General features: G+C 36.2%; 1 protein-coding gene across 3 annotated transcripts; it reads right to left on the bottom strand.

The window, feature by feature from the left end:
• Positions 1–984: 984 nt before the first annotated feature.
• Positions 985–27,207, bottom strand: STEAP4 (STEAP4 metalloreductase). 3 transcript variants are annotated; one of them, XM_081285037.1, is made up of 7 exons: positions 27,029–27,207; positions 20,635–20,705; positions 15,004–15,056; positions 6,846–7,303; positions 5,631–6,158; positions 4,010–4,174; positions 985–2,842 (listed from the first exon to the last, which is right to left on the bottom strand). In XM_081285037.1, the coding sequence occupies exons 4-7, from the start codon at positions 7,299–7,301 to the stop codon at positions 2,579–2,581; spliced, it is 1,413 nt and encodes a 470-aa protein (XP_081141163.1). In that variant the 5' UTR covers positions 7,302–7,303; positions 15,004–15,056; positions 20,635–20,705; positions 27,029–27,207; the 3' UTR covers positions 985–2,578. The 3 variants fall into 3 exon arrangements, with proteins under 3 accessions (XP_081141163.1, XP_081141161.1, XP_081141162.1); XM_081285035.1 differs by lacking the exon at positions 20,635–20,705; XM_081285036.1 differs by lacking the exons at positions 15,004–15,056; positions 20,635–20,705 and having other exon boundaries at positions 27,029–27,206.
• Between the last annotated feature and the right edge of the window lie 398 nt (positions 27,208–27,605).

Genomic DNA, 27,605 nt, shown 5'->3' with positions numbered 1-27,605 from the left:
CTTGTCTTCCCCACTGACGCTCCATGGTCGGCCCCGCACACCTTGGCCCTGCTCACTCTTGCTGCTTTTTGTATCCATGCTTGGGTTGATCAAGGATAAATGAAAGGAGCATATGCTCTGTGTACCTTCTCAGCTCTATTTAAGAAAACACAAATGGAAATACAACCCCGAACCTACAATTTTGCTATGAAACCAACACCCTCACCCCATGGTAGTATTGATATTGTCACCTTTAAAATTAAATTGGCAATACATAGCAAATTCTAGTATACATTCTTTAATTTTGTAATCCAAATTCTTGGTAAGTCTTCTGAGAACAATGAAAATATGGAAAAATATTACTAGGACAAAGATTTTCTGAAATGTTATTTGTTTTAGTAAAAAATGGATATAGCCTATGTTTTCCATTAGGGCAGTGCTTAAATAAAAGCTCATTTATGTCATATTATGCAGCCATTAAATAAACATATATGCCATGTAAGTAGAGATTAAGACCTTTAATAAATCAAGTGAAAAAGGAAGTAAAATTGAATATTTGATATAGATAGAACAAGCTTTATTGAAAGTCATTCTGGATTATGGGGTAATATTTTAATATATTTTAATTACATAATATAATTTCAGGTGTAACATGTAATCATAAAAGTAAGAGGCAAAGAAAAATAAACGGATTTTGTAGATTAGGCAGAAAAATGTCAAACCCAACACTTTTTAGTTATTTTGGTGACACGTGGGAAGATGTGCCTAAGTCTCCTTTTAGTTTCATGCTGGAGCCATGGGGATCATTCTGCTGAAGGTCATCTTGGAAAGGGCAGAGTCAGCCCAGAACAGCAGTGAGAACCATCCCACACTCTTACATGCTAACAAGGATTTGAGAATAGACCATGTCTCACAGAAACTACTGCTCACACTTTCTTTGCCCTGTGATTGCCTGTAATTCTCTGCATCTAGGCATTGGTCAAATTTACTTTTTCAGATAGTTCATTTGATTTTTTTTTGCTTTTACTAGGGACTTAGCCCAGGGGTGCTTTACCACTGAGCTACATCCCCACCCTTTTTGTTTTGAGACAGGGTCTCACTGCATTGCTTAAAACCTTGATAAAATGCTGAGGATGGCCTTGAACTTGTGATCCTCCTGCATCGGCCTCCTGAGTCGCTGGGATTTCATAGATGATTAGTATTGTACAATATTTAGAAAATGTAATTTATAAAGCATTAATGTCTAATATGGTGAAGCTTTACAATGTTTATTTAGTTTGCTAACTAAAATTCTGATTTATTTTAACTTTTTGTTCAAAGTCTTTTATCAAGTCTTCCTTGCTTATTGCACCCTGAGAAAACCCAAATGGATACTGTTCCATTTTGATTCATTCTTTCCCATATCTATCCCTGTAGAGGAAAGATCTTATGACAATTGTTATGGTATGGATATGAGTTGTCCCCCAAAAGCTCATGTGTGAGAAAATGCAAGAAGTTTTAGAGGTGAAATGATTGGGTTATAAGAGCCCTATCCCAGTCAGTGTGTTAATCCCCGATAGGGATTGACTGAGAGTCAGTGTAGGTAGGTAGAGTGTGGCTGAAGGAGGTGGGTCACTGGCGATATGCCTCTAGGGTATATATTTTGTGAGCTTAGGCTCTCTCTGCTTCCTGGAGCCATGTCCCCAGCTGCTCTCCTCTTCCATGATGTTCTGCCTCACCATGGGCTCTTAGACTTCTGAAATGGTGAGCTCCAAAATAAACTTTTCCTCCACTAAAATTGTTTTTTTTTCAGGTCTTTTGGACACAGAGGCAAAAAAAAAAAAAATAACCCTGATTAAAACAATTATATAGATTTGTATATATCCAAGGCATGGTTACTTCCAATCAAATGCAATATTTTTGTTGTGTTCCAAAAGAGTTTTCCATGGTAGATATATGTACTGTTAAAAACAAAATAAAGGGATACACTTAAGCATGGATTTCACTGTGACAGGGTTGGAGGTGTAGCTCAGTGGTACGGTGCTTGCCTAGCATGTTCAAGGTGCTGGATTGGCCATAGCATTGTAAAACAAAACAACAAAACCAAAATACACTATGGCATATTTATGATCACCATTTTACTTCCAAAAAGGAAACAAAAAAATTTCATTCTTTTTACTCCATTTGAGCCTATTCTTCAGACATATTGTGCAAAGCCTTTATCTGTGGCCACTGTGGTGCTACTTTCTCTTTCATTTAACTCAGTGCTTGAATGTAAGGAGGAAGTTGTATGTACTTTTCTGGATTTTGCAAGATAAGATCATGAATGTTGCCTACAGCAAAGAAACTTCTTAATGTGAAACCACAAAACTAATCTGTTGGCAGCCCCATGGCCTCGGAGGAGGAGGAGGGGACCTGCTCTGATCCCATCACTAACTTGAGAAAGAATGGTGTTCTCTTCCAATCTGTCATTTTATTAGTTAGCAAAGTTTCTGTCCGTGTTGATAAACTTCAGGCCATGGTGAGAGAAAAAGAGCTGTCTTACCCATTTCTGTATCCATTATTCTTCTCTAAACATTCAATACTATGCTTCAAAAGTCCAGGTAAATTCAACTTTCCTTTAAATATCTGATTTTCCATTCAGTGCTGATTTTGAGGATTTTGAATCCCTTTCCCAGCCCCGGCGGATCCGCTTAAGGGTATTGTTGATGCACGGCATGATGAGGATAAACTTGATCACCAGCACTGTGCAGGGAATGATAAGTGCTAAAACATAGGCTGAAGGAAGGTACCATCTTAGAATTGAAGGGCTGAGGAACCTCTTCCCGCCATAGAGTAGGGCGTGGGCTGTGCATAAGATCAGGGTCAAATAACCCAGTTTGGACTGCAGACAAGAAACAAAAAGAAATACATTAATATATTTAGACCTTAAAGTGAAATGCTATAAACCAATAAAATATTTGTCAATAATGACAAAGATTTGAAACCTATAATATTTAGGACACTTTGCTAAGTGCAGGAAGAAATATTAACCCTCTTTGAGGGGTTAATACTTGATGATAAATATTTCATTAAAAGAAAGACTTATTACAGATGACATGGTAGTTTTCTCTTAACCTGCCTGGATGGAAAAGTTTCTCAGGGGTAAACTCTTTTGAGTTACAATTAATGTACCTTTCCTTGGTCCTCAGTGCTAAAATTCTTTTATATCTTTTTTTTTTTTTTAGAGGTCAGAGACAAATATGACCTCAAGAATCTCTGATTAGTATATGCTACTTTGAAAGCAGATGCTAGCTAATTTCTATTGCCATAAAGAGCAGTTTGCAAATTTATACTTTGTTCCCTCTCCCTTGGCCTAAATTCTAAAACTTAGTGTTTATTTCTTGATGCCCTGACTAAAGGTATTATGAGAAATGTTTGGCTGCATTTAATCTGTGGGAGACTTAATATTCAAACCTAATTTCAATTACTAGTGATCTCTTTTATTATACTGGCTCACAATGTGCATGCATCACAATTATTCAGAAGACTTATTAACAAATCACAGGGCCCCACTTCCAGAGCTTCTTATGGAGGAGGTCTGGGACTTTTTGTATCTAACAAGTTCTCAGGTCATGCTGCTGCTACTTCTGCTGCCATACATTGAAGATCACTGGCATATAAGAATAGTTACTGCCTTTAATAAAGTGCCTGGTGGTTGATATGTGGAAAAAAACAATTTTTACTCTTTCATATCAGCAATAAGTCTTGAGTGATTTTATCTATCAAATCTTGTTTTGAAGGTTTTAAACTTCATTGCAATGTCTACTTCCCTTATCAATATGTTGATATTATAAGGTTAATTTCAGAAGGTTAAAGGTTTGTCTTTGGGGTTTTTTTACATTGCATATAGTAATATCTCCACACCTAGGGTTTAATAGTTCTTTGTGCTTTTCACTCTAAAGTCTTAGATGTGGCTCTGGGAGTAGTCAGAAATCTTGACAAAGTGTGCCCACTAGGAAACCAAACCATTATGGAATCTTCCTGTTTGTACCTGAGTTTAAGTCCTTACCTGGATAAACCGGAACTCTCTCCAGTTCATCATGTTGCTAACTGATGGCAAGGAAGTGATTCCCAAGAGCACAAACAGAAAAAATCCAAGGATTCCCACAGACAAATATGAATCACTATGCCAGGCCGTAGAGGTAAAAAATGGATCATCATTCTTGGTGATCACCTAAGAACAATTATAATCAATTTTTAAAAATTATACATTTTTTATAAACTGCTCATATTTATAAAGGAATTAAACAGTAACTTCGCATGGGTTATTTGCTGCCGCAAACTGTATGGCATTTTTTTTTTTCTTAAGCATTTAAAAATAATTGTAAAAAAATACACTTAGAAATATTTTTGGTAGAAAAAGTAATTCTTTCTGCTGGGATTTCATTACAATTCTTGACTCTGGGAGTTGTATAAGGAGTTTTAAATTAGCTGATAAATCCCTAAAACTAAGTAAACATTTACTTAAAACTTCATTCTGTATGGATTTTTGTTACTCAATCAAAACTTAATGTTCTCGAGGAATCACATCATAATTCTGTTTTTCTGTTGATAATTCACACACACAAAGTCTGGGATCTTTCACATTGATCTTATCTTCATATAGAATCAAGTCTATCACACCACAGATTGAGAGGAATCAGGCCCTTGTAGTGTGACTCTAATCCAAGAAACTTCCATGTATGTTTTAGGGAAATGATGTAGAGAAACCCACAGAAGCATCATCAATGAGTTATTGACTAATATTCTTTGAGACTGCAGTAAGATGGATTGATCAAAACTGATTATTTCTAAACTAGAAATGACTTAAAATACTTTTTCTGAGATTGCTTTAAGACACCTTGAACTGATTCTGAGTCTTTTGACTCAGCATAAGATAATACTTGATATTTGCTCAGAATTATTTACTTTTCTAGTTACGGAGGACAACATCCTTCAAGTCAAACATTCACGGAGCAGGAAGCAACATTTTGTGAATCTGTTTGCATTGCTGCTATAGCACAAATGTTTGAGAAGGCTCCTTATTCACAAGACAGTTGGCTTTGACTTCCAAAAGGATGCTTGAAAGTAGAAATTTGAAAACACATGGGTTTTCTTTTATTGAGTAGGTGTCCTTAGGTTTCCTGAGCTCAAAATATGCCAGTTTGTTAGTATCTCAGTGAGCTCTTAGGAATACAGATCTGGACCCAAGTGAGCCTGGGAATATAACTTTTATTCTTAGCAGTTATGTGAGATCTCAACTGAATTCATTAAAACAACCTTAGTCATGAAATCTCTATTTAATTTTAAAAATACAGATGCTTAGCCAGGTACAGTGGTGCATGCCTGTAATCCCAGTGGCTCAGGAGGCTGAGGCAGTAGGATTGCAAAATTCAAGGCCAGCCTTAGCAGCTAAGTGAGGCCCTAAGCAACTTAGTGACACCCTGTCTCAAAATAAAAAATAAAAAGGGTTGGGGATGTGGGTCAGTCCATGTTTAAGCACCCCTGGGTTCAATCCCTGGCACTAAGTAAATAAATAAAATACAGATGCTCAGAGGAATGATTTTCTCTATTGTTGGAAATGGAATATCATGTAGTCTAATTCCTCTTTGATATAAGGACTCGGGGAATACCAATGAGTAGAGATTTACCTTAGTAAGAGTTGTGTTTCTCATCCTCCATCGTACATAATAACGAATAGGAATCACGAGTGTGTAGATGGCGTGAAGGAAGGCGAACCCCAGAGCCACTAAGCCAAGCTGCTTTCTGCAAAGCATCCAGTGGTCGAGCCAGTCTGGGAATCGTCGGTATTTGGTACCTTGGTACAGCTGCAGGATGGCGGCAATGACGCCAGGAAGGTAAACCAATGCAAGCAGGGTAAGTGCTGTTATAGGGAAGACACGATTCGGAATGGATACAGCCATGCGAAATGTGCTGTCTTTGTTCTCAATCACATAGGGGTAGATTACGTCTCTTATAACACAGTAGATAAAGAAGAAGAGACAGAGTGCAGCAGACAAATAGAAGGGGAACCTCCACATGGGAAATAGTTGCAGGGGGTAGTTTTCAATTTCGGTGGCTGCCTTGAGAGATCCTTGATCCAACGGGGTAAGTCCAAGAGCACGAACAATGTCCATCACTCTTTGTTTGGCTTTGCTGTCATTTCCACAGACAAACACCTGGGTTCAAAATAATTAATTCTGTATTTACTCTTTTTTTGGCATTTAATAATTGTTTTGAAAGTGTATACAAGCACCATGCAGAACAATGACCTGTCAGAGTGAACTGTTTCTCAAACAAGGATGTGGAATTAACATATACAATGAGATGGTATTTAAACTAGCACAGGTGTGCTGGAGAGCTAGCTAGGTATTTTTTTTTAGGATTTTTACTGAAGGGTGGTTTTAGGCACTCTGTGTCGATATAAGGCTTGACAAAGAAGACTTGGTGGTCTCCACAGTGTGAGTGGCTTGATCTTTTTTCTGTATTAGTGGGTGCCACATCACTTACGATGGCTTCTAATCTCAGCGCACAGATGGAACCAATTTTGTACAGGTAATGGGAGTAGAAGAGGATATTCAACAAGCTATATTAGTTTCTAGTGCTGACAAGAGAAAGGCTTCCAGAGACTGGTATTAGTGGGTTCCATCAGACTAAAAAACTGAAAGTGTGGACAATGGGAAATAAATCACAATAATTGACTATCTTACATGGTCAAACCCAAGAAAATTATTCTTGGTACATATTAGAAATATAAAATATTTACTGGGCATTTTATTTGGAGATTGTATTTTCTGACCTTTGAGGTAAGTGCACATTAAAAGATTCACTTTTTAAAGAGTGAGGGCAAATTCATTTACTCTCACCTGCCGACTTGCATCCAGTGCTCCTGACTGGAGAGCCCAGGCTGAAATGGTGTTAAATGCTTTTACCACATAAGCTCCCGGCACCAACTGAGCAAGGTATTCTGCATTAGATTCTGGATACTGATTAATTTTGGGGTTGTTGCTGACATCTACCAATATTTTCCCATTGAGATCCTCAGTTAGTTCTCTGAGAAATTCATAATGCTCTCTGTGGATTGCAATAAATATGATGTCAGACTTCTGGGCAGCTTCTGAATAGCTGAAGACCTCGGCACCACTGGGCAGCAGGCTGGACATCCTGGAGTTTCGACTTCCAAATACAACAGAATAACCACACTGGAACATTTTAAATCCAAGTGATCTTCCAAAATCTCCTGTTCCAAAAATGCAGACAGTCTGTGGCTTTTCTGAAGAATTCATTGTAAGAGGAAGCATAACTGTACAAGTTTTCTCCATTACTGAAAAACATACACACAAATGCTTTGGTCATGGAAAAATTAATGAGAATTATATGTAGGAATTAGTGTAATTATCTGATGTTTTAATGTTCTGGTTATCTCAAGAGTATTCTCCCTAAAATTAGGTAAGTACAAACTGCCATATATATTTTATTGAACAAAATAACTGGTAAAAATCTTCTCTGGATAAAGTGAAAACCGAGATACTTGCTGATGGATGTCTTAAACAGTGGACCTATATTACATTAATATTACATTTATTAAACACTTGTGATTCAAAAAATTCTCAGAGCAAAATATGATAAGGTATGTGCTAATAAATTATAGAACAATTTGCTTACATTTAGTTATATAAAAATCCCAAATAAAACTTTAGTAAACAGAATCCAGCAGCTTTTTAAGAGAAAGTACAATTGGTTAAATGGGCGTTATTCTAGGAATGTAAAGATTAGTCCTAAAAAATAAAGAATAGTTCTATAAATTCAACATTAGAAAATCTATTAATATAATTTACAATGTTAGAAAATTTATGGAGAAAAATATGGACATATCTATGTATAAAAGTAGACATACGTTAAAATTCCACATTTGTTCTTCATTATAGTAAAATAATATATATATATATATATATATATATATATATATATATATATTCCCTAAGTACACAAAAAGTAAGTGTCTATCTTAGCCTAAAATACACTGTTATGCTTAAAAGAGAATTACTAGAAAAACTCATAGTAAAATCAGAAACCAGAAAAAATTGTTGGCTATGACTTTAGTTATTTTTGTTCTAGATGTTCTACCTAATAAAACTAAACCAGACAAAGAATTTAGAGGTATAGAAATGCAAAAGAGATTGCAGATAATTAAGCCAAGACTTGGAAATTCCAGGAAAATTAACAAAAAAAGCATCCATATATACAAACAAAATTCAATATTTTGTCTCAGAACCTAATTAAAATCAGTATTAATAATACATCCTAAAGACAAAGTAGTTAGAAGATTTAATTGAATAAAGGCCCCTACTATCACTGCAACAAAATAGACAATATGAAATAAGATAGAAAGATGTGTGCAAGATATATATGAACAAAAATTTTAAATGCTTTTAAAAATTGGAGATTTGCTAAATGGAAATGTATGGTATGTTCTTGGATGAGAAAGTTCAGCCCCCACAAAGACATCGTTTTCCTTAATTTAATATAAATTCTGTAAAGTAGGATAATTAATGGAATACTAGTCCTATTAAACAATTTAAAATTTTATAGAGCTAAAATAATTAATGTGCTACTGTCAAAGGAACAGAAATAGTCCAATGGAATAGAGTAAAAAATAAAATCTGAAATATACCCAAACACTTATACTTCAAGTTGATGAGAAGAAGATGGATTATTCAATAGTTAATATTGGTCAATTGGAATAAAAAACTGAATCCATACCTTATACCATATTCCAAGTTAAATTTGATATATATTAAACATTTAATTTTTAAAAAATAAAACTATAATAGAACAGGAAGCAACCATGGCGAATGCTCTTATTATCTTAGAGGAGAAAAGCCCTTTTGCAACATGATTAAACCATGAGAGTAGATAGGAAAATGGGATTACATAAAAGTCAATAACTCTTGCAAAGCAAAAGAACTGTAAACAAAGTCAGAATATAATCAACAAACCAGCAAAAAATATTGTCAACTAGTACAAATCAATAAGAAAACCCCTAATTGTCCACTAGAAAATCGGGCAAAGGATATGAGCTGATAGTTCATTCTAAGGAAGTAGAAAATACTTTTAAATATAGTAAAAGGTCCTTAATCTTACCCCAAATAAAACAAATGCAAGTTAAAACTAATCTGAGATGTCATTATGAATAGCTAATGACATTTAAATAAAAAAAAACAGTTTCTATGATCTAATACCGTAACCTAGGCTACTATCCATACTTGTGAAGAATATTATTTCTTCTTTCAGTGTTGATTTTTTCTTAAAATTTCTCAACATTTTGTTTAAGCCTATAGTTAATCTTTTTTTGGGTGGAAAAGTCTCTGTTTTCTAATGATGTATCCTCAGTGTTTAGGAGTACCATCCACCACAGTCCAGGCACAGGACAAATATTTGTTGAACAACACTAGAAGAGTGGAGTGCAGGAGTTGGGAGTAGCAGTGGTGACTTTGTCCCAGGCACAGTGTGATACCAAGAAGCCCAGTGATCAAAGAGAAACCAATGGGCAAGGGGAGGAAATAAGGAAAGACGTAGAGGAGGACATCGTTAATGACATTACTTCTTTGTCTCAAATGGGTTAAAAGTCAACTCAATGGATGTGATGTGGAATTTTCAAAACAGGATAAAAGGACAAGAAATATAGGACTTTCCTGTACTTGCTCAGAAATTCTGAATAATTTAACTAACCCAATATTGAAATCGTTTTATAAACCAGCTGGTGATATCCTGAAAGGTGTCAGAGAAGTCATGACCACATATGGAAAAGCACCCATGATGATCAGGGCTGTTCATATAGAAGCACATCTGTGCCATTTAGAACATTTTTAGTAACATCTATTAATATAACCTGGCTTAGCAATTTAAATTATATAATATTGTTAGTTGCTAATCAGTTAATAACTTTATAATTCAAACCCTCAAACTTCCAACTGATGGCTTAATTATTCTACCCTTCAGAACTGGATTGTATGCCCAAAGAAGGTCTCCTCCATATTTATTCTAATATATCATTTTTTCCTCTTTCAAGCCGGATGGAAATTGGCAAGCAAATTATTGACTTGAAGTTGCCAGTGTCCTGCAATAAGATTAATTATATTTTCATTGGAATTATCTTAATCATTTCAAAAAGACTGATTCCAGATTTTGACTGTTTGGGCCATTACATTCATTTATCATAATTTGCCATAAACTTTTCTTTGAAATGAAGATATTGACTCCATGGTACTATTTTTTTGTTCTACCTCTTTTGAGCAATGTGATCTTGGGCAAGTTACTCAAACTCTTCATGCCTCAGTTTCATTGTCTTTAAAATGAGAGATTTATAGTACCTAAATTTGTTCATATTTTATTTTAATTTTTCCCTCATAAATGCAGCTTGGCAGGCAATGTAGTATACTTGGGCTATTACTCCAACCACTGAAATTTATTTTCACTCTCAAAACTTCAGAAACAGCTGGTCTTGGTGGTATATGCCTCTAAGCCCAGCAGCTAAGGATTTGAGGCAGGAAGAGTGCAAGTTTGAGGGTAACCTGTCTCAAAATAAAAAAGTCCAAGGGTAGTAACTCAGTGGTGGTCTGCCTTGGGTTCAATTCCCAGTGCATGAATGAACAAACTGAAGAGATTGTTGAGCAAATTGAAGATGCAGAAATGATGAGAGGTTATTAAAATATCACTGGTTGACATAATAGAAATACAGTACGTATATTCATTGGACAGTTGGTTAGTTGTCATGCAAGTTACAGAAACGTTAAGGTTGGTAATTTTTTAGTCATATTGAGCTCCATTTCAAATCTTCCTGATTCTACTTCTAGTCTCTGGGCAGTAGCTGAGCTCTGCTCAACCTCTAGTGCCTAACAGAAACTCATCTTTTACCTCCTGATTCTTGTCCTGGAGCTCCCTTGAAGTTTGAGCCTGTCTGGTGCTCAGATATGTACAACCCTTGGGGCCACCACAGATCAACAGGGAGGAGAACTCCATGAGTAAATACTTCCTCTTTCTTTTGGCACACAGTTCTGACACATTTCATAAGACTCTTCACACAGTCCCAGTGGAACAAAGATCAGTCATCTACAAGTGGCTGACTCAACGTGAGTTCGAGTTGGTACTGTCTTTCCCAAGCTCCCGGGTTGTGCCCTCTGCCACTGACTCTTAGTTTCCTAGAGTCACCTTCCTAATAAACTATCTGCATAGAAGTCTTTGTCAAGACTTTGCTTGCAAGATGACCCAGGACAATACACTATGCTAATGATTTTGAGATGAAAAGTGTTACCACAAAATGGGATGATTATATAAATAACATGTAAAAGAATAAAAAGTAATTTGGGGGAAGAATTTAATTCTGATTGGAATTCAATTCTGATTGGAAAATATATCCTAATGATAGGAGTTCATAGAAGTGGAATTTATGCATACTCCCAGCTACAAGGGAGATTAAGTTGAGGGTGCATTTTATAATAAGCATTATATAGAGAAGGCCTTTACACCCTTGCCAGACATAGTTGTAACTAAAAATAGCTATGTGTAAACATATGGATTCATGTAGATAATAAGATTTCTTGTTCAAAGACTTAAGAAAACTTTCCTAGGTAGAAGAAATACGGAAAATAAAAGAAAAGTGGTAAACAGGTAGGATACTTAAGAGAAGGATGTGTTAAAATAATAAAAACATAACATACTGTTCTCCTTTCTTTCCTTCAACCCATGCGTGCCCCATAAAACTCAATTATGTAACAGGTCACACAACAGGATTAAGTATTGTCTTAGGAAATCTCTAGGATGGTTTACCTGCTATAGAGGCATCTCTTAGCAACATCCCAGGGGTAGCCAAGGTACATAATGTGATCCCACAGGATCTTTTACATAGATTAGAGATTAGAATCCAATTAAGTTGGTAAAGTGGCCTACCATGAAGGTCATGGAAGCATTAGTCACTGAAAAGTGTGTGTGTGTTTGTGTGGGTGTGAAAGAGAAGCATATATGAAGGGACCAGGTGTGGGTCAAGAAGAGTCTTGCCCATTGTTTCCCTGGGTCTACATATCCCTCCCCAGGCCTTGGGAACCCGAGGGAGCATTCTTTAGGGGTGTTCCCAACCGAGCCTCCCAAGAGATGTTAGGGCCTGTCTGGTGTGTGGGCTTTACATCTCGCATTTCCCAAGAGGCCAGAGATTTGAGAGACCCAGGCTATCTACAACTTTTGAGAACTCCAGTATATTAAAAGCATGGAAATGTCGAAATAGGATTTTAAAATCATATATTTTAAATACCTATACTTAAAAAAATCAATGCTTATGTAAAGAAAAAACATCTAAACTATTTGAAATAATTACAGAGTAGGAGGTTGTAAACAAAGTATAGGAAATTTCTGTCCACTCTTTACCCAGTTTCCTCCAATGACTACATTTGCACAACTACAGCACAATATCCAAACAGGACCTTGACACTGGTACAATGGGCATGCACACTGACATGTCATTTTATCTCAATTGTAGATTTATATATTCACCACTGTAATCAGGATATACACTATTTCATCTCCGCGAAGTTCTCCCTCATGTCACCCCGTGTAGTCATACTCATTTGCCTCCTCACTGTCAATCCTAAACTGTGTAAACTATTAATCTTTTTCTATTACTTTGTCATTTTGAGAATGTTGCATAAATGAAATTGCATGGCATATAAACCTCTTGAGATTGGCATTTTTTAAAAAAAAACTCTGCATGAATCTCTTGGGATTAATCCAAGTTTTATCAGTTGTTCCATATTATTACCAAGTGCCAAGTAGGGATTCTATGGTATAGATACACTGTTGTTTGTTTAACTCTTTAAAAATACATTGTGTGTGTGTGTGTGTGTGTGTGTGTGTGTGTGTGCATGCATACTGGAGATTGAACAAGGTCTTGTACTTCTTAAGCATGCACTCTAGCATTGAGCTGTACCCCTATCCGTGTTTAACTCTTCATCAAATGTAGGGCATTTTGTTTTTTTCCAGTTTTGGATATTGCATATAGAGCTGCTATGAACATTCATGTATAGGTTTTCATCTGAAAATAAGTTTCCATTTGTTCATGATAAAGGTCCAGTAGTACAATTGCTGGGTTGTATGGTAACTGTATGTTGAGTTTTATGTCAAACTGCCATACTGTTTTCCACAGTGGCTGCACCATTTCACAATCCTATTAGTAATTTAAGAGTGCCAATGTTTTTTATTTGAGCTATTCTGATAATGTATTGTGGTTTTAATTTGCATTTTCCTAATGGCTCATATAGTTGAACATCTTTTTATGTGTTTTCTTGCCACCCGTTCTTTGGTGAGATATCTCTTCATGTCTTTTTGCCTCTTTTCTAATTGAAACTGTATTCTTTTTTAACTGTTGAATTTTGTCCATTTTTATGTGCTTTAGATATGAGTCCTTTGTAAGAAATGTGATTTGCAAATATATTCTCCCAGCCTATAGCTTGTCTTCTTTCCCTTACATCTTAACAGGGTCTTTCATGGAAAAAGAGCTTTAAAATGTTATGATATCCAAGTATTGACTCTTTTTGTCTAGGACTATGGTTTTGATATCTAAAAACTGATCATGAAGCACTAGGTCCTAAATATTGTTTTCTAATAGCTGAAACTTTACACATAAATCCATGATCCATTGTTTGTTTGTTTTTGTACAAAGGGTAAAGTTTAAGTCAAGATTTATTTATTTATTTTTTTGCCTATAAATATTAGCTAACTGTTCCCCTATCATTTGTTGACAATACTATCATTGTTTTATTGAATTCCTTTTTCACCTTTGTCAGAAATCATTATTCATGTATAGGTGTGGGTCAATTTCTGGGTTCTCTATTCTGTTCCATTGATCTATGTATCCATCCCTATGCCAATATCACACAGTGTTGATGGCTGTAGTTATATGTCTTGAAATTCAGCACAGTGATTTGTCCTACTATATCATTTTTCTTTCTTTATTTGTCACTTTGTTGTTGTGTTTATTGGTTTCTTTCATTCAACATACTTATTTTTGAGATTTATCTATGTTGTTGCAAGAGTTAATATTTCATGAGTCAACCTATTATTTTCCAAAACTATTATAGCTATTCTAATTCCTTTTCCCTTCCATATAACTTTTAGAATAATCATATATGTATATATATAAACAAAAATATTTTAAATACTTAGAAAAAATTCAGTGCTTTAAAAATATTTCAAAAAATAGGGGCTGGGGCTGGGGCTGTAGCTCAGTGGTAGAGTGCTAGCCTTGCACATGTGAGGTACCGGGTTCAATCCTCAGCACTACATAAAAATAAATAAATAAAGATATTGTATTCATCTACAACTAAAAAAAATATTTTAAACAAAATTCCAAAAAATAAAATACAAATTAGTTGATTTTTTTAGGATGTAAATATAGACTGTGTTAAGATATTAATTCATACAAAAGCATAGCAGCAGTGTGCAGATATCTAACAAATAGACAAGTTTAAAGTTATATGATGGACTATAGTCTTGATGGACTTCATTTAGCGGACAAGCTAAAACAATTAAAGTTTGAAGTCCTTTGTGTATCAGCAACCTGGGATCAACTGGTGTTCTTGCTCCCCTCAAGCCTCAGAATAGACCTTACTCCCAGTAAGAAGAAAGATAGTAACCCAGCCAGCACTCTTCTAAAAGGTGCTCACAAGTTGGGTCTGGTGGAATACACCTATAATCCTAGTGATTCAGGAGGCTGAGATAAGAGGATTGAAAGTTTGATGCCAGTCTCAGCAATTTATTGAGGCCATAAGCAACTTAGAAAGACCCTGTCTTAAAATAAATTATAAAAAGGGCTAGGGATGTGGCACAGTGGTTAAATGCCCCCGGGTTCAATCCCAGTACCCAAATTAAATAAATAAATAAAAGCACTGACATTCTTGCCTTGCACTTGGAAATGGGCCATTTGTTTTCTCCAAAGATTGTATACAGTGAAGAGAAAAATATATAAATACTTACATAAGTAATACTATTTGTAGAAAGAAAAGAAAATCTTTCAGGTGCAGAGAGTTCTGAAAGAAAAAATTAGCATCTGTGAATACCTTCAATTTTGAAATCCACAGAAAATTCAAATGAAGACAAATTTCTTTATGTAAAGATTCATGCTTAATCACACATATCATTAGGAGTCTTACTTTTTTCTTAGCTCACCCAATTTTACATATCTATACAAATTAAAAATGCAAAGCTGTAGTTTCATATGAAAAAGGTTTGGAGGTAATCAAAAAACAACTCTAAAAACAAAACTATCATTTTTATAATGTGCAATTTTTAGTAATGAATAGTAACATACTGGGCCAAAGGTGGTGGCTCATACCTATAATCCCAGCAACTCTGGAGGCTGAAGCAGGAGGATAGCAGGTTCAAAGCTAGCCTTAGCAACTAAGCAAGGCCCTAGGCAACTTAGTGAAACCCTATCTCAAAATAAAAAATTAAAAAAAGGGCTGGGGATGTAAGTCAGTGGTAAACACCCTGGGGTTTAATCCCTAGTACCAAACAACAAAACAACAAAACAACCAAAAGTATACTGGGATCCAGTCACAGGCAAAGAAGGACCCTGTTGAAGGGGGTAGACCCAAGTTGGCGATAGTTAGGCTTTCTTGCCAAGGCTTTTGGTGGGCTATATTTTAGTATGTAGTCAAGGTCATAAACACTCTGATTCAGCATACATGCTCAAAGTCATCAACATCTCCTTTCGGGCCTGTACTCTCTCATGTAACCTGGTGCCTTCTTTTTTTGGTCTCCATATAAAAAGCCTGTGGAAAGACTCAGGGACTGGGGGCTGCTGTTGCCTCCAAGTAAAACATGTCTACTATCTCAGCTGTGTCTTCCCAGGGCCAGAGCCTCAGCCAGACACACATCAAGTGAATTTGACTAAGCGTGTGGAAGGAGAGGAGACTTGTAGGGTACAGACTGACATCTATCTTCCCAGATATATGTCTATTTTCCCAGAACTCTCTTTTGTTTTAGTCATTGAAATAGCTTCCTAGAATCATTAAGGCTTATGAAAATGCAAATACCTCTGTGAAGGGTCACACCAGAAACCGATGGTTCACATTCAAATTAGGTGGAATGCTTGTACAAAAAACCCAATAAGCAGAACTTGGAGAGTCTGGATGCCCCTGAATTGAGCCTGGGCATTGTCTTTGTGTTTATTTATTTATTTATTTTTATTTTTTTAAACTCCCCCTTGTGATTCTAATGTACAACCAAGACTGGGAACCTTTTATCAACTTTTTTAGTAGGTTTGCATTAATGGTCTGCTACAGTAGGTCTCCTTTCTGGTCATACATTAGAATCAGCTGGGGAGCTGCTAAAACTCTAGGCAACAATCTCCTAAATTTTGGAATCAATTGATATGAGGTACAGCCCGGGCATCTGTACCTAAAAGCCAACCCCAAACAAACAAATTTCAGGGGATCTCAAGTACACCCATGGAGAACCACTGGAAATGGAAAAAGGTAAGCATATTTTTTTTTTTGTTGTTGTTGTTTTGTTTCTGTTCTTTTTTTGGGGGGGGGAGAGGGTTGGGGGTGAGGAAGAGACAGAGGGAGATAGGATACTGACAAGGTTGTAATGGGTTTCAGAAACATTTCATCTCTTTTATAATTTTCCCTGTAGGTAATTTTACTGAGACGCTAGAATTTATATTTTTATGGAAAAAAAAGGCAAAATGAGTACTTGAATATGCAGGCCTCACAACAGAGTGAGTCAAAGGAGGCCGGGATCCAGACTTGGTGTCAGATTGTAGGTAGCTAGGTAGCTTTGCCTAGGAAACCTTGAAAAGCTCTCTTACAAGGGCTGTAAAGTTATAGTTGGATTAAGTCACACAAATCTACTATGGTGCTTTCTCCCTCCCTTCTTCTCTCTCTTTGCAGTACTGGGAAACTCAGGCCTTCTGCATGCTAGGTAAGCAGTCTACCTCTGAGCTACATCCCCTTCCCTTATTATGTTTTATTTTGAGACAGAGTCTTGCTAAATTGCCTTAAACTTGTGATTCTTCTGTCTAAGCCTCCAAAGTTCTGGGGTAACAGGTGTGTACCACTGCACTGGGCTCTTAGGGTGCTCCTTAATAGCAGTTCATGTACTAAAGCACAATATCTTGTTGATCATTTGCATGAAAACATTATTAAAGTCACTCTGCCTCTCTCTCCACTTGAGAATTCAGCTTTGAAATGTTGAAGTGATTGTTCATTCAAATATCTAAATTCCTCAGACATTGTCCCCTCTTTACACACACACACACACACACACACACACACACACACACACACACACACACAGGTATTGCAGCATACAAATGCAGCAATTTTGCTTGGCAACTGAGTTTTGGAATACAAATAACACCTTCAGACTGTATGAGCTATTACAAGACTTTTTATTTTAATCTGATGCCTATAAACAGGATTTTTTTGGTTCATTCTGTTTTATTATTCTTTCTGAATTTCAAATTTCCTCTACCAAAGCCCTAATTATGTGACAGTATATTTATAATAAACTGAAGTCTATCAATCAAATGTTTACTTTCATCATAAGGCAAATGGGCAGGAGAAAGTTCTGCAGCTATGTCATCCTTCTTGTGATTTGGAACATTTGTTTCAATATATCCAGGGATGATTGAAGAGCAAAAACTATTTTAAAAATGTAAAATCCTTATACTAATACAAGAACCCATCCAATTTATTCATTGAATTATATCTTTATATAGTGTGATCAAGGCTCTTTAGGGAAAACAAACATTCACATTTGAGCACATATTTTCTTTTCTATTTTTTTAATGAATATGCAGTACATTTTAGTGTAGGGAAATCAGAAGACTTTGGTTTAAAAAGACTACTGACTACTGTTTATTTAAAAATTAATGTTTCCATAATCAATGAATTCTTCTGATTTTTTGACAGACTCAATTTGTCTAGTTTTAACTGAGAATTTAAATGTGTATTTTTAATTTTAGCTTTGTAGTTAGAAGTTGCTCCATTTGCAAGTGTAATTTCTTCTTGGTGGTATTTATACATAATTTTCAAAGTCATTTAATATATGCATTAATACATCCCTTAAATATTTACTGATTGCCTACTGTATATACCATGTATTATTTTATATGCTGAGGAAAGAGGATAGAGGGGAAGAATACAAATATAGAGTTACAAGAATACAAATATAGAGTTCAAATGGAAATCTTTTTAACCCTTTAAAAAGTGACAAACCAGAATTCTGATTTGTATGCTTCAAAAACCGTGTATGTACACTGTTGTAAAAAGTTGGACAATGTACCCATAAATAATAAACAAGATGATTTCAGATGGTGTTTTGAAGAATACAGAATAGAGTGATGGAATCAAAAGGCTTTGACAGAGAGAAGTAGGCTATTTTTGAGAGATGGTCAGCATAAATATCTGTAAGGGTTGTCAGATTTAGCAAATAAAAATACACTGTGCTCAATCACATTTTAATTTCAGCTAAATAATTAATACTTTTTTAGTGCAAGTATATTGCTTGCAATATTTGGATCACACTCATACACAAAAACTTTTAATATGAAATTCAAGTTTGGCAGGGCATTATGCATTTTATTTGGCAGCTTTAACCAAGCTGAGACCTCAGGATGAGATGTGGCTTCCAGGTAAGGACTTTTCCAGAAGGAAGGGAAAGCAAGTGTGTGTGTATTCACCAGCTGTGATGGTGAAGACTTACCCTTACAGAAATACTGCATTTAAAATAGTTCAATTGGCAACCAGATTAGTAAAGCTATTAGTAACATTTTAATACAGTTTCCTACTTTGTCATGTGAAATGGAAGATTGATTACTCGATGCTTTTTTTTATTTGTAGACTTTTGTCACTGAGTGATAAACCAGTCAGAAGAACAAAGTTGGCTAGAAAAGGACTTCAAACTTGGAAAGTAGTGTCCATTTTAATTGAATACCAACCAGAACTAAGATAAAGTATTCTGAAATTAAGATATTATTCAACTGAAATCTTAATTCTAATTACATCAAACTTGTATTTGTTAAAAGAAAAATAAAAGAACACACACACACACACACACACTTTTATTTAGAATGGAGAGGACGTTAAGAGATTTAAAACTTGCTCAAACTAATTTCCAGACCCCACTCCTGGTTTCTCAGATGTGTGTGCTTCTTAGCAACTCATATATTTCCCCATCCTATTACTAGCACATCAGTTGAAGTAAGAATTAGAGCCACACCATGGTAAGGTAAATCATGATTTTGTGATTTCCACAATAAGTTCTTGTAACTACTTAAAGTTACTCATAGCCATAGACCAATATTATTTCAAGCTCTTCATCTTAATAAATCACTATAGGTTGGTTGCTGGAAAATAGATAACCTGAATTATTTTGTGAGAAAGTGTTACTTTATATCTTAGGAACCAAATTTATTGGTGATCAGTTTTTATGCTAGCTAACATAACAGAAGAAAATAGTAATCACTTGTTCAGTCTGATCAAGTCACGGAACGTAATTAAAGATAACCTTTACATTAACATTCTGTGGATATATGCACTGCTACATGAATTGCTAATAACTAGCTAGGAACTAGTTATAGCATGTGCTATAACTACAATGATTCTTTTAATAATGTTTCACTACAATCCATTGAGTTATGAGGACTGGGAGGTAATGTAGGCATTTTATCTATTTTAATTGAATGCTACAGAAAAAGAATTTATTTTTAATGTAAGTTCTTTGTCAATATTCTAGTCCAACTAAAAATCTCATCAATGTTGCCACATTTAGGTCCCAGCAGCATCTGTCAGGATAAATTAAGATCATTTTATGATTTCTTGGTGAAGAATTTCATCATGTAGGCTCATTATCTGCTCTCTGGGCTGGTTAGTTCATTTGATTATAGCCTAGGGTGCATGACAACAAGGTCAGGGATTTAGTCGTGTCTGGGGTAATTTACCTTGACCTCTGCTTACATATTAAATCCTGAAGAATTTACAAATCTGTGGTTCACCAACAACTTCATCATAGAGTGGTTTATCTGATGTGTCATTGCTACCAGATAAACCACTCTATCTTATTGATTTGTTGTTATTTGACTTACATATTACGTGAGCATTTGCTTACTTTGATGATCTGTAATAATACACTTAATATTCAGTATCAATTAATGGGTGCTGCCAGGCATGGTGGTATATACCTATAATCCTAGTGACTATGAGGCTAAGGCAGGAGGATTGCAAGTTTGAGGCCTTAAGAAACTTAGTGTGACTATGATTCAAAATGAAAAACATAAAAGGGCTGGGATATAGTTCAGTGGTAAAGCCCCCGGGTTAGATACTCAGTACTTAAAAAAAAAAAAAAAGTGTTGCTTTTCTAGGTCTACTGTAGTCAGAGACATTTGAGAAGTGATTTTGATCAAATAAAATTTCCTTATGAAATTAATCTTCATATTAAGGCCATTAGGATTATCTAAATATTAATGACTGCCAACTTGGGATAGAGCAATTTTGCTGTGGATCTGACCTTGCCCCATAGGTCCTGCTGATGGGAGAGTTCCATTTTGTTTTAAAGTACCTCCTTGGGCTGGGGATGTGGCTCAAGTGGTAGCGCGCTCACCTGGCATGCGCGTGGCGCTGGGTTCGATCCTCAGCACCACATACAAATAAAGATGTTGTGTCCTCTGAAAACTAAAAAATAAATATTAAAAAAATTCAATTCTCTCTCTCTCTCTCTCTCTCTCTCTCTCTCTCTCTCTCTCTCTAAAAAAAAATTAGAGTACCTCCTTAACATTTTTAGATATTTCCTGCCCTACCCCCTCCCAGCCTCTTGCACCCTCTTTTGTGTATCATTTTCCTCCACTTCTCATATGGCTGTTGGAGGCAAGGACTCCCAGTGGTCCAGGGCTTCTAATGTTCGCTGAGACCCATCAGACAGGGCTGTTCAGCTCATTTCTTACCCCATGGAAAAATGCTTTTGAAACTCCTTCCCTACCCTTCTGTCATACTTTGATGCATAAGTTTGAGAGCTGCGCCACTTGATAAATATTTTTAAATGAAACAGTTTCTTCTTTGTAATTCCTAGGTTATTTATATACTTAATTTGGTGCTAGGGATTGAATGCAAGTCTTCTTGCATGCTAAGCACATAATTTACCCCATAATAACAGCCCCAGCCCTCAATTCCTAGGTTTTTAGTCTCAGCTCCATTGAGTAGTAAGGATGGAACTGACTTGCCAGCTGGGAACTTGAAATCATCCATGGTGAGAGTTTTTACAGCATAGAATCACCAAATATTACAAATCAGGACTTTTTTTTTTCCTTAGTCCTATGCCAGGGGATCCTTCCCTGCCTCTCTCCCTTTCTCTCCACAAAGATGAAAAAGTAATTGGGCTGACAGCATGAGACCACTTTTCTCATCCTTACTGTACCTGAGACCTTAATCACTTTCCTTAGGATGTGCCTTCCTCCCCATGCTCCCAAGTTCTTTATGAGAGCAGAATCCATGTGGTTTCCCCAAACCCTATAAAAGTCCCAGCCTCTGTCAACCTCACATGTAGTTTTGGTTATAAGCCTTCCTTTAGATCTGTTCACCTCAGGAAATAGAAACAGGGAGTCTTTTAGGTACCACCACCCTAAACACTTACCTTCCAGTTTCCCAGATGTGCCTCAAAAATAGTACAATTTAGGATCTCAACCTGGAAAAAGTATGCAGATGGCACACTTATATTATTAAATGCAATGAACCATTTATTGACCCAATTTCTTTCTCCTCAGCCTCCTCCTATTTTCCATGTCATCTATGTTATAGAATCAAATAAGCTGAAGAGATTACCTTTGTACTTTGGTATTAAGGAAGAAATAACTAGAAACATGGTAATATTTTGTATGTTGGTATGTAAGAATGATTGATATTATTTAGTCCTTTTGAAATGCTCTGTAGGTTTCATATGGCTTTCAGGTATCAAAGAAGGACTAAACTGTTTTACTTAAGTTAACCTAGGTAAAACCTTATAAATTCAATATTCTGATCTTCATGACCTCAGTTTAATGCCTTAATAATATTATATAAGTCTTTTAAATGAATTACTCTTTAAATGAATTAGAATCCAATGTATTATAGTTATAAGTTTATTATGAAAACTTAGCCAGTATAGCAATGCAATAGGTTACTAAAATTAAGGTCAGTGAAAGGAAAAAGCAAACTTCCTGCAGTTTCATCTACTTAAAAAATTGTAAGTTCAACTATTTATATCCACTGTTTAATACAAAGCAATCTCATGCCTCTCTCCAATGGCAGATAGTTAAAATCTGGACTTTGCCATTACACTTCAACATGTTAACTAATGCAGTGCAGGTAGCATCCATAGTTATCTGCTATGTCCATAATGGTCAGCATCTTCCAAAAATAAAAATCAGTGTTATCAACAAACTACTTGGTAAGATTCTATGATTTCTACATGGATTTATTACTGAATGGACTTTTGTACCAGGCCCTGTGCTATGTACCAGGGATCAAGTGATCAATTAGATGGTCGCTGTCCTCAAAGAGGTCTCTAGGAAGATGCAATACATAATCAAACGCAGTGCACTGTGTGAGAGGGAGAGCAGAGGAGTGTGCAGAGAGGCCGGGAGTCCACAGGAGGGACACTAATCTACTGGGAAACAGGACAAAAAACATTTACCAAAGTCTGTGCAAAGTTGTTCCAGCTATCATTTCACATGGAATCAAAGTTAAACTGAAAGTTTCCATACTCTGTTAAAAACTAGACACAGGTGAAAGATGCACCATTACATATCCATGTCCACCATTACATATCCCTTCCAATCTGTTTTCATGGTCCACCGTGGCAGTGCTATCAGACCTGCTGGGAGCTCTAGCTCTGTTCATTTTTTTTTTTTTTCCTTTCTGGTGCTGGGGATTGAGCCCAGGGTGTTCTGCCACTCAGTTACATTGCCATACCCAGTTTTTTTTTTTTTTTGAGACAGGGTCTTACTTAAACTGACTTGAATTTGAGATCTTCCTGGTTCTGTCTCCAGAGCTGCTAGGGTGACAGTCCTGTGCCACCACACCCTGCCTTTAATCTTCTAGCTCTGTTCTTAATGCAATTTTTTTTTTTTGACTATTGGGTGCTGATGCCAAAGACAATTACTAGTTTGTTTTCTTCTAAAACACTTTTAAGAGGCATATTCTATAGTTCTATTAAGTTATCTGTTAGTCTTCTCTTTATTCAGAATAGTTCCTAACTTGAAAAACACTCTTTGCACACATTTTTCTTCCTTTTAGGATGAAAAGTGAACTTTATCCTGACCTTAAGACAGATCATGTCATCTACATTTAAAAGAAGCCTCTCTCTCAAAATAACTTTTGGGAAACATGTGACTGTCAAAGTACAAGGCCTTATGAACTCTCCACGCATAGCTAAATAATTTTTTGAGAACATCGTGAAGAAGAATTTGGATTAGGATGTCAATGTCCTTCCTAGTTAATTAGAGTAGAAATATTTAGTAGACTAATGCATTCTTTTTGCAGTGATGCATTTCTGAAAGATGATATTGAAATAGTGCCAATATTCTTTGCTTTTTGATCCTTAATTATTTTGGAACAACAAATTGTTTATGTATACAGGCCAAGTATATTTTCTTACTATACATTATTTTAAGCATTAATTATCCTCTAGTTATTTACTTAGTTTTATTCCTTGTAGGACTAATTTCTTCCTAACAAAATAATGAGTGTTAATCCAGATCATCTTGGAAATGACCTACAATTCATTGAAAATTTTTTGAGTAGATTTAGTGTTTCCTGTAGAACTAATCTGGAACTCTTTATAATGAACTAATTAATCATTCTTTTTGTATATGTAAAGAAGTGTCAAACTGGTAACCTCAGAGACCTTGTCTTTGAGACAAGGCCTTATTTTTATTATTATCAAACCTAAACTTTGAAGAACCCAAAAGATAATCCAGAAAAAGTTCATTATCTGCAGTCTATTCTAGATTCTTATAGGAATTATGGGTAGATATAGATGCAGGCACTTAACAAATGCCTTCCTCCTCAGAGGATAACACAGAGAAAACTACCTACAAGGTACCCTAACAATTCCTCAAGCTTTAAAGGATTATTGTATTGTTTTATTTTGTTTTGCTAGCAGTTTATTGGCTTTCTTAAGATTTCCAAGGAAATGACTTTTTTTTTTTTTCAGTACTGGGGATTGACCCCAGGGCCTCACACATAGAAAATGACTTTTAATTAGAGGTGGATAAAAATATTTAAATTAATTATGAAGAGAACTAGATGGCAGAAATCATGAAACACTAAGATGTGTTTCTGAGAGTGACTGCAGACTCAACTACTTGGACTTTGAAAGGAGAATCTATATCTCTTTAATAATGATATTAATAATGGCTGATTTAGGGGTAGTCCTTTAAGAGAAAGAGTAACACAAGTGATTACTCAGGGTTTCTTCAATTTTAAAATTCTATGACAAATAAACCTATTTTTCTTAAAGTTATTCACAACACAGTGCAAGGTCTAGGATTTTCAATTTACTTACAGACTTAAAAAAACTATTTGGTTCCTTCTAAACAATAGTTAGTGAGACTAAGCAAGACAGGTATCTGGAAGTATTTCAAGTTCAGGGTCAGGCCATGTATATGTTGGTTTCTGAGCCTCCAGTTGCTATGTGAACTTTGGCAAAACCATAACTGTTGCCAAATGGAGAAAGTGCTATGACCCAATTTCTCTGTACACATGTACCATTTACTTTACAACCTCGAAGCCAGATAATAGAGAGTGCTTCATCTTGTTTTCTGGGCTGGCAGTATTTGCCATGCAGGTGGAATACATGCAGGAGGACTCTCAGACTGTGCTAAATCACAGCACTCTGAAAAATCCAGGGCCTTGCAAAAGGCCATATCTCAAAAAAGTTACTGCTTCAAATAAATGTGCCATTTTAGAAAATTACACCTACTGTAACAGAAAAAAAATGTTCTTTCATGTGAGTGACATTTATATGATGGCCATTTATAGAGAATAGGACATTCTCACATAGCAAGGCTATGAAGAATGGTTTTGAAAGCAGAGTATTCTCTGAATGATAAATGTGGTAGAACTTTAAGAACTTTAAGATGAGACTCTTCCCTCCACAGCTGGGTGGTTTCATTATAAAAACTAACCCTGTGTTATTTTGAAAAAAAAAAAAAATTACTTAGATGTACTTATATCATTGGCTAAATTTCTATCATATTTCAAACCTACAGCATCTTAAGTCACTTGGCTTTTCACCTTGTTAGAGTTGGACTTTGTGGATCACTGAGGCCAACAGCCTTTCATTTTACACCTGCAGAAACTGAGGCTGGGATATTGAGTTTCTAGTTAGAACTAGGAATAGAATTATTTTACTCCACCTGCATATTCCATACAACTCATATTCCACTACACTAGTTATCTCTTAAAGAAAGTGCTCAACTATGTGAAGAGAAAGGATGCAGAATGGGGGAAAATTTTTGCCAGCTACTTTTCAGATAAAGGATTAATATATAGAATATATAGAGAACTCAAGAAACTATCAAAAATACAAAAAAAAAAAAAAACCCCAAACCAGCAAACCAAGTAACCCAATCAACAAATGGGCAAATGAACTAAACAAACACTCCTTAAAAGGAGAAATGCAAAAAAAAAAAGTTAAAAAATTTTAGCGATTAGGGAGATGAAAATCAACTACAGATTTCATCTCATTCCAGTTAGAATGGCAGCCATCAAGAGTACAAATAATAAATGCTGGAGAGGATGTCGGAAAAGGAACATTTTTACATTATTGGTGGGATTGTAAATCAGTACAACTGCTATGGAAATCAGTACAGAATTTCCTCAAAAGATTAGGAGTGGAACCATCATATGACCCAGTTATACCACTCCTTCATATCTCTTCTAAAGAATTAAAGTAACTTGTACTATAGCACCACCTGCATACCCATGTTTATAGCAGTACAATTCACAATAAATAAAATATTAAGACAGCCTAGGTGTCTGCCGATGGATGGATAAAGAAAATATATTTATATTTGAATATATACTTGAGTTTTATTCAGTCATAAAGAAGAATGAAATTATATGTTATCTTAAGGAAAATGGATGGAACTGGAGAACATCATGCTAAGTGAAATAAGCTAAAGTCATATGTGAAGCTAGAGAGAAAAAAGTGGGTCAGGGCAAAGGTGGGGTTTCTCATGAAAATAAAGGGAGACCAGTAGACTAGAAAAAGTGGGGGGGGATAGTGTGGAAGAAATTGACTAAATTATATGGTTATATTGTGTGCATGTACAAATATGTAACAACAAATCCCACTATTTCATTGAATTATAATGGACCAATAAAGAATAAAGTACATATTTATATGGGGGGAAAAAAGAAAAACGTGCTCAAATTGCACTCTAGGGGTGGGGGAACTACCTTTCACTTGTCTCTGGACAGAGAACCAAGGTTTTATTGTCTTTTCACATGTAAATTTTACAATAATAAACAATAATACTCTAAAAAACCCCACAATTGCTAAACTGCTTAAGGAAGTTTAAGTCACCATTAAGGATGCAAAAGGGTGTCAAACTCAGGACAAATTTTCAGCTCATGGTCAAGATGTGACCTTAGATCTGAGTTCTGATTGTCAACCCACATTCTTCAAGAGTCCCTTCTGATGGGTGACAAAGATGTGCACCAATCCAGGCGTAAGAAGTAGAAACGAAGCCAACCCATCTGTCTTCCTCTTTCGGATTTGTCTGCACGCCGGGTGACAAGCGATAAAACTTGAGGAAGTTAGAAGTTGGTTGAACCCGTAGCGTGGCGACTTGGGGTGACTTTTCCCGCCCCGAGAGGGATGAGGGGCGAGCTGGGGAGTTTGAATACACCTTAGTGCGAGCAGGCTGGGGAGTGGGGATCTGGAAGCAGTAGTTCAGGTGGGAGGAGGCAGATAAGGCCGTGTGAGAAAGGTACAGCCGGAAAGGTGACCCACCCACCTGCAGGATGAGCGCCTCCCGGTGCTGGGGTCCCGCGGAGCTGCAGCGGTGCGCGCCACGGGTCTGGCCCCGGAGAGAGAAGCTTTGCGGGACGTCCCCTCCAGCTCACTCCCGCAGCTCGCCGCTCTCCGCGGTTTAAGAAGCCAGAGAGGAGGGAGGGCCTTCTAGATTTCGCAAGAAAAGCCTGAAGAAAGGTTTCCGGGAAGAGTTTAAACTGGAAATCCCGGAAAGCTTGGAAGGACCAGAACTTCCTGTGTTGTTGTTGCTGCAGATGTCCCCGCTTACATCTGGCTAGCGGGGGATTTTAAGGGTTTTCCCCTGAGCTCTTGGGATCTTTGAATCCCAGGCTGATTGAAGCTTAGGAAGGCAGAGGAGCACACCTTTCCTGACGGAGCCAGAGAGGTCTCTCTGAGATGCTGAGAAAACACCACCTAAGCGAGGCTCCTAGGCATTTCTCCTGCTGCAGTCTTGTCTCAGTTCAGAGTAAAAGGTGACATTGTTCTCTGCTTGGATACCGTGGGTTTTTATTGGGCTCATAGTTTGGATGCTCTTGTTTTGAGGTATTTATTGGGCAGAT

Source organism: Spermophilus citellus (genome assembly GCF_964194105.1).
Source record: "Spermophilus citellus genome assembly, chromosome: 3".
Taxonomy (NCBI): Eukaryota; Metazoa; Chordata; class Mammalia; order Rodentia; family Sciuridae; genus Spermophilus; species Spermophilus citellus.
Note: the sequence above shows the minus strand (reverse complement) of the source record. Positions and strands in the feature narration are given on the sequence as shown.

Coding starts and splice junctions, on each gene's coding strand:
- STEAP4 (XM_081285037.1), bottom strand. CDS start 7,301: ATGGAGAAAACTTGTACAGTTATGCTTCCTCTTACAATGAATTCTTCA. Junction 6,159..6,845: donor CACTGGATGCAAGTCGGCAG/GTGAGAGTAAAT, acceptor TTTTGAACCCAG/GTGTTTGTCTGTGGAAATGA. Junction 4,175..5,630: donor GAAACACAACTCTTACTAAG/GTAAATCTCTAC, acceptor AATTGTTCTTAG/GTGATCACCAAGAATGATGA.